This window comes from Coffea arabica, chromosome 6e (assembly GCF_036785885.1).
Source record: "Coffea arabica cultivar ET-39 chromosome 6e, Coffea Arabica ET-39 HiFi, whole genome shotgun sequence".
NCBI classification, from domain to species: domain Eukaryota; kingdom Viridiplantae; phylum Streptophyta; class Magnoliopsida; order Gentianales; family Rubiaceae; genus Coffea; species Coffea arabica.
The window spans coordinates 18,370,406-18,378,700 of record NC_092321.1 but is presented as its reverse complement, the minus strand read 5'-3'; the positions used below and the strand labels follow the sequence as shown (position 1 = coordinate 18,378,700).

General features: G+C 33.2%; 1 protein-coding gene across 1 annotated transcript; it reads right to left on the bottom strand.

Moving 5' to 3' along the window:
- Window positions 1–3,450: 3,450 nt before the first annotated feature.
- LOC140009762 (zinc finger BED domain-containing protein RICESLEEPER 2-like) lies at window positions 3,451–3,810 on the bottom strand. The gene has a single exon (XM_072056064.1). It carries the CDS (start codon window positions 3,808–3,810, stop codon window positions 3,451–3,453), a length of 360 nt encoding a protein of 119 aa, XP_071912165.1.
- Between the last annotated feature and the right edge of the window lie 4,485 nt (window positions 3,811–8,295).

Below are 8,295 nucleotides of genomic sequence, written 5' to 3'. Positions count from 1 at the left end.
TTTTGTCCAAAACCCAAGTGTGATTTCAAAATCTTATAATTACATAATATTTAGTATAATTAATATTTATATATATTATATATTAATATTTATATTATAATATATACACATATATATAATATATTATAATTATATATTTTATTATAACATTAGAATATTATATAAATATATATTATAATTATTTAGTTAATATAATTATATTTATATAGTATATATTATAAATTGATTAATATTATATAATAATATATTTATAATATATATGTATATTTATAAATGTATATTATATGTACATATAATTATAATATATATTTATATATGTATGTAATATTAATAAATTATATATTTATATTTATATTTATTATTTTAAATATAATAATATTTAATAATAACTATATTTAATAATAATATGCATTACATTTATATAAAGTATTAGTACAATTAGTATTTATATATGATATAATTATAATTATATAATTATATTATAACATTTCTATAATTATAATTAATTATATATAATATTTAATTTAATTAGTTACAAACATATAATAATGATATTATTATATTATATAATTATTTAGTTAATTATATTTATATAATATATATTATTAATTTATTAATATTATATAATAATTTATTTATAATATATATGAATATTTATAAATGTATATTATATGTGCATATATTTATAATATATATATGCATATAATATTAATAAGTTATATAATTATAATAATTATTATTATTTTAAATATAATAATATATAATAATAACTATATTTAATATGTAATATATATTATATTTATATAAAATATCAGTATAATTAATATTTGTATATATTATATAATTATATAATTATAATTATATATTTATATTATAACATTTGTATATTTATATTTAATTATATATAATATTTAATTTAATTAGTTACAAACTTATAATAATATTATTATTAGTTATATGTATTATATAATGTATATTAATTTATGTAATATAATTGATATTTTCAATTATACTAATAATTATATATGTTTACTAATAGAAATTATTAATTAGTTATACTAAATTTACTAATACATTTATTCTAATATATTTAATTAGTAAAAATTTCTTATATCCCATTTACAAAGAGCCAATGACTATCATTTACGATGTGGTTTATAATATATTTATTATATTTCATTCAGAAAGAGCTGACAAGCCAAACATCAACTATAGTAATAATACACATTTCAGGTACATGAATCAAACAAATGTATTGGAATGAATGACCTTATTTTAAACCTAGGATATCCGATTCAGAATCCAAATCCGATTCCAATGTGCGAACCAAACGCCACCTTAATGTGCAATGTTACAGGTACTTCTGCATCTGGGATTAGTATTGTCAATCCTCACAAATTGTGAATGAAAAATCTACAAGAATATCCAGCGAAATTATAATATAGGTGACGTATTTTTTTTTTTTTGGTCCCCAACAAGACTATTGAACTATGCTCTGCTCTTTCGCTCTTTCTTTCTTTTTTTGGGGGACAGTTGCACTATAAATCCGTAACTTTAATTGTTCGTCATTTAATATCTTTAATACTAGTAGTTTTAATATGATTTATTTTAGTCTTCAGCAATATAATAGTAGCTTTATTAATACTATACCTGATTAATTAATTAATTTATATAATCGTATGTCACCATAAAGAATTTAAAAAGATTACATCATTAAAAATACATAAATATCAAAAAAAAAGATATAAAGAAAGTATACTTCAATTATGGTTTTAGAACCACCTCTGTCAAATCAATAATTGTCGATTTTCTTTTTTGTACAGCAATGATCTAGAATTAGCCTGATCGGACCAAATCAAGACGTATGAGCTCTGATTTGCCTGTTTGTGCTGGATACATCCAATTGACTTCGAACTTTGTACCAATGGAAAATAATAAAAAATATAACTGCGTGATTCACGAGTTGACAGTGGACTGAGCGTGTTAAGTGGTGGCTGTACCTCTTGATTGCATGACTGGGTGGGCACGGGTCGGGTACCCGCCCCGAACGTCAAATGGCTGATCGGACCCTAACATGTCGGGTCACTACTTTTTTGACCCTAATCAGCTCCGCTTGCCCTCGGGTACCCGAAAAATAGGGGCGGGTCATAGGGTACCCGCCCCTATTAAAGAATGAAAATTCCTGAATGAATGCAAAGACAAAGACAATAGCAAAAACAAACAAATTTGCAATTTCATCTTAGAAGATGAACCTGCCGTACGTCCAGCCCAAAACAGAGACAAAGACAATAGCAGCATTCAAACTATTTAGTTCCACACCAAGCCATAAAGTTAGAAATACAACACCAAGCCATAAAGTTAGAAATACAACAAAATTTCCCAATTCCAGCTACAATCACCTTAACCTTCTACAACACATTAAGGAGTACAATCTTCAAGAATCATCAATCTTCAATATTAATAATAGAATGCTCCTCTGTCAAACCTAAAAAAAAATTTTCAAAAAATAAAAACAACCAAGAAACATATTAGCACAAGTTGAAGCTCAAATGAATAAGAAAATTTTGAATGCAATGCTAACAAGATATGAATAGTATTACCCGATTCCATTTCCTCAAGCTCAGTTATACTTTCTTCCAAATCAATTGGTTGAATACCCTTGCGAAGCCAATCTTGTCCACAAATTATAGCCTCCACCATTCTTGGAGTTAAAGAGCTTCGGAAAGAATCCAACACACGGCCTCCCGTACTAAAAGCAGACTCCGAGGCAACAGTAGACACTGGAATAGCTAATACATCTCTAGCAATTGCAGCAAGAACTTGGAACCTATGAGCATTATTTTTCCACCAATCCAATATATGAAAGTTTGGACAGTGAAAATCTTCCTTCATTTCCATCAAATAGATGTCCAATTCCGTTTTATTGTGAGTGCTATCCAATGTATCAGCTTTTTGAGAATACTTTGCATGCATGTAATCTGATGCCCCTTTAACTGTAACTGTATCAACATCCATTTTATCCATTTCCCTAAACTGATTTTGACTTATCACTTCCCTATGAGGTGATTTTTCAGCAGAATAAAAGTCAAATAGGGAATGTAACACCTTTTCCACCTTAACTTTTAAAATTTCAGCATTCTTAGGATCATATGCCTCATCAATAGCCCATTGAACATAACTTAGTTTATGCCGGGGATCAAGAACAACAGCAATCAGAATCAATATGTTAATCCTTTCAACATTACCCCAATATTTGTCATATTTTTTCTTCATATTTCCGGCCATAGTTGACAAACCAAAGTCATCACTTTCTTGAAATGAATTAAGAAGACCACCAATGCCAAAAATTTCATTCATATATACATTTCCTGTCACATAACGTGAGCCCGACATTTTCACAGTAGAATCATAAAAAATTTGAAGAAAAGGCAACAAATCTTTTGCATACTCTCAATCCATCTCAGTTGGCACACCCCTCATCTTAGAACTCTTACGAGTATCATTCTCACTTTGGGGAGTCAACTCTTCGACATATTTGCTATCCACAGTTTCTAGCAACTCAAATGCCTTTTGAAATTTTAGAGCAGCCTCTAACATTAAAAATGTGGAATTCCACCTAGTTTCAACATCAAGGCATACAAGGCTTTTACTTTCGATTCTTTCTTTTTCTATGCAAGATTTGAATCTTTGAGCTCTAGCAGGTGAAGACCTAACATATCTCACAGCTGATCGAATCCTAACAATAGAGTCTTCCAAGTCTTTCAATCCCTCCCTAACCGTCAAATTCAAAACATGGGCAGCACATCTCATATGCAAGTATTCTCCATTTAAGACAGTACCTTTCCAATTAATAAGCCTTCTTCCCAAATATTGCAAACAAGTGTCATTTGAGCTAGCATTGTCTACCGTGTAACAGCCCCACTTTCCCCTAAGGCGAACCAAAGGGGTGAGCGGACTGCCTGCCCAACTCTCGCCAGGACTCACGATGCAGACTAGAACTATCTATAGCGATCCGGAACTTACGAACGAGCGTAAACGAGTCAAAATGGTAAAATAATCCAAAATAAAATAAAATAAAATAAAATAAAAAAAATGAAATCCGGAGTCGGCCATGAATAGTGACCCACCCGTCAGAATCCAACCGAAATAGCCAACAAACATTCATATCTGAACTTTAGCGTTTACCAATCAAAATGACATACAAAAGTTTCAAAAGTTAATATATACACACGGTTTGCCAAATCAAAAACAAACGCCCCAAAAGTACACTTAGGGTTTTAATACATGAGCTATGCAAAAGATATGTTCAACTAGCTCAATTTGGCAGCCATTTGTCAAATCCAGACCAAAAGGGTTTATTTTCCTGTAAGGAAAACAAAAAGAACAGAAAGGGGTGAGCTTGCGCTCAATGAGGTACCAAACAGATAGCATTAAAATCATGGCATTTCACATTTATCAAATCAGGTACACATGTCAGAGGTAAAACAAAAGAACCAATGATTCAAATCAGAAGGATACGGGTGGCTCTCAGGAGCCAAATTTTCCAGCGCAGTACTTGATCCAAACCAGTTGACTCTCCGTCAACGTATATAGAACCAACGCGTCCGTAGACCCCTCTTTACACCGAATTCCGTCCACCAAACACCCCTTTACCGGGCCCGCTCACCGTAACCGAACAGAAATGGTAATACTCGAGTATACCCGGAATCAAGGGTCTCAATACCCAAAATCCCCGAACAGACTACCGTGGTTCGTTATCTAATCGTCCAGACCCTTGCCGGCCCGACTCGAATAACTTAGCCACAGGATTGAGCTCATAGGTCATAGAAATCCGAACAGATGCAGACACAGATAATAGATTCAAATTTTGCATAGTAAATTGGCATATGAACAGACTAGAGAACGAGTGTGATAAAGTACACCCTCGTCTCGAACAAATAAACAGATTGCAGAGCAGAAATCAAGTTAAACAGCAATGGAGGGGAGTGGTACACTCACAGATTCAACTTCAAAAGTTTCACTTCAGATTGGCCTTAATCGCCAAGAAACCCTAAAATAATCAAAATAAACCAATTGAAGGTTTCATATCCAAAATCGCGTAAACGGAATGCACAAGTGAGGCTCGACTATACGTCGTACGCCTTGCCCAAAAAAATACTAATGCAAGGGTGCAAAAACATGATTTTCTTGGAAACAAAAAGATAACATGAAGACCTAGGGTCAACAACCCAAAAGCCCTTCATTTCCATCAAAAGGCAAATCCAACTTAAAGAACCAAATGGCCTAGAAAATCGGACAGCATTTCCCCTAAATTTCTTACTTTTCCAGCCATTAAGGCTTCATTAGTTCCTCAAATCAGTCCCAAAACCTCACACAAAAGTCATCTCACTTCCCAAAAGCCGTTCACTAGGCTCAAAGTAATACAAGTACAAAAGTTAACTAGGAAATGACCGGAATAAGAGTAAGCCTTAAAACATGCAAACAAGTACAATGAGACTCGATAACGAATCATAAAGCCATACCAATCACAACCCCAATAGGGTTTCATATGCATAGACAAGCATAATAGCAAACCAGAAATTCAAGACATGGAACTCATTTGTCCCAACACAAAAACAGTTTTTGGCCTCCAAAAGCGGTAATGGCACAAAATGCACTACGCTTATCGGATGAGGGCGTAAGACCCACCATCTCGAAGCTAAAAGACAGAGCTACAACAATGTAGAAGGCCTCTCAGTCCAAATCCTAGCACAACTAGGTCAAAAATGCAGAAAACCAAGCCAGAACCGTAGTTGCAGGTTCCCAAATCACAGAAAACTGTAATACGTCTATCTCAGCCTACACAGGACCAAATGCATTGATTCCAAAGGCATATGAAAGCTAATACATCAAGCTACATTTCATCAGAAGACACCAACAACCAAATCCAAACCAATTCCAGTCAAAACAGGCAATTACTATCGCAGTTCGGACATTCTGTTCACCAAAAACAGCAACAGTAAAAACGGCATAACTCACTCTATACTACTCCAAATTCCCTACAATTTTGCAGGCACTTCAAACTCATCAATACCTACAACTTTCATGTTTTGAGCAAAGTCCAATTCGGCCTCTATCTATGACCTAAAATTTCGGACAGATTAGGGGTTCATGAACCCTAACTTTTCACATTTCATTCCAAATCCAAAATTGATTGCATTTCTCATCAATTCACACCTACTAGAGTCAAAGCCCCTTATTACCAACCATAAAAAACAACCACACCATCAAGATCATATGAAACCAGAAAATTCATCATAAAATGGAAAACTTCACCAAAACTCTTCAAATCAAGAAATAAATCACATATACCATCACTCAAGCTACTTCTAAGCATACCCTAAACATCATTAGGTGTAGTAGGGTGTTCAAGCATCACTTACCAAGAAATTAAGAGAGAGGAAGTAGTAGGACACCTTAGCTCTCCAAGAAAGCTTCACCAAATCACTCACTATCACTAACTAAAGGGATTTTATGGAGTAATTGCAAGATCAAATGGTTGGATAGTTCACCTTGAGCAAGATTGGAGCTAAAACTTGAAGAGTTTCTTGCTTCCTTTTGGAGAGAGAGAGCCGGCCATATGAGGAGAAGAAATGGTGAATTTTGAGCAATTTTTTCAAGATATTTACTCAATTTAGTCAAAAGTCAAAAGTGTGAATAGTTGCCAACAAAGTCCAACCAATGGTTGTGTGACACTTGTCACTCCATTAATGCAATCTTATCACTTCTTTTTCTCTCTCACATCAATCATTTCACACACTCTACTTATCTCTTAATACCCGATAAATTTTACACAGTATTCGGTTTACACAGTATTCGGAATTTCACCTAATTGGCCGAATTTTTCCGAACTTTTCGCACTAGTGGGTCCTACGTCCAATATATATTCTTAATTTCTCAAAATCTATTCGATACTAGAAAAATCATCCAAAAACTATATTTACTCATAAAAATAATCTAGAAAATTTTCCGGATACAGAAAGTGTAGAAACAAGCCATTGAATATTAGAAAGCCTAGAAAAATTATAAACCTAACAAATGGAAAAGTTACGGGTTCTCACATACCGTAACAGTCAAAACTTTACTAATTTTTCAATCAAACAAGCATTTTTCTACTGTCCGACCTATAACTTCACCCGCATGACTTGTAATAGGACAGAAACTTAAAATCTTTTTGTGCAATTTCCATTTATCATCAATGAAGTGAGCTGTCAAACACAAATAATTCAGATTTTGAATGGATGTCCAAGCATCAGTGGTGAGACAAATGCGGGAGGATAAAGTTTCAAAGTATGCCTTCAAACTTTTCTTCTCATCTAAAAAAAGCTTATGGCAGTCTCTAGTTACAGTTCTACGTGATGGCATTTCAAACCGTGGCTGCATAACTAGACAAAAATCTAGAAATCCCTCCCTTTCCACAAATTTAAAAGGCAGTTCATCTATAATCACCATCCTAGCCAACATTCCCCTACATGCTTCTTGATCAAACATATGGGTTGTTAATGCTTTTCCCCCTCCCTCTTTTGGTTTAAACTCCAGCGTCTTTTGCCTCTTATCCGTGTTATTATACGGATATTTTTTACACCTATGAAGGTGATTACTCAAAGAAGTAGTACCATTTTTGCTTGCACAGGCAATCAGTTGTTCACAATATTTACAAGTAGCTTTCTTGTCTTTTGTTTCCGTACCTGTAACAACTACGTAATGCTCCCAAACCCAAGACCTATTGCTCTTGCTAGACACTTTTGTCTCGGATGTTGGAAGAGGTGGTACTTGACATGTATCAGTTTCAGAGGCTTTAGCAACAATTTTTGGATCTGATGATGAATGATCAACACTTGGGCTTGTAGCTGTAGTAGCTGTATTATCCCCTGTACTTGACATCTGAAAAATTCAAGAAAAGCAAGCAGAAGTCAAAGTCTCAAATAATGGCTTGAGAAGCTAAAGCAAGATTGGTCAATGCCATGCATCCACCCCTGATTCTTGAACTAAAATTGCAAGCCCATATTTTCAAAGCAAATTACAAGCAATCCAATCAAATCCCAACTAAAAAGATTTTCTAGTGAGTTGCAGAGCTATGCATAATAATAATACTCCTACATTTGTTTAGTGCATATCAGCATTGATGCTCCATTAAATTGTAGCCATTCAATGCAAAAAACCAATTCCAATTCCAATTCCAATTTTTTTGTGCTAGTTCTAAAGAATTAAGAAAGCATGACAGTAGAGAATCAAGTAAAAATGATATCACTACTC

What these genes read in the sequence shown, in the direction of transcription:
- LOC140009762 (XM_072056064.1), bottom strand. Translation starts at nt 3,810, where the DNA reads ATGAGATGTGCTGCCCATGTTTTGAATTTGACGGTTAGGGAGGGATTG.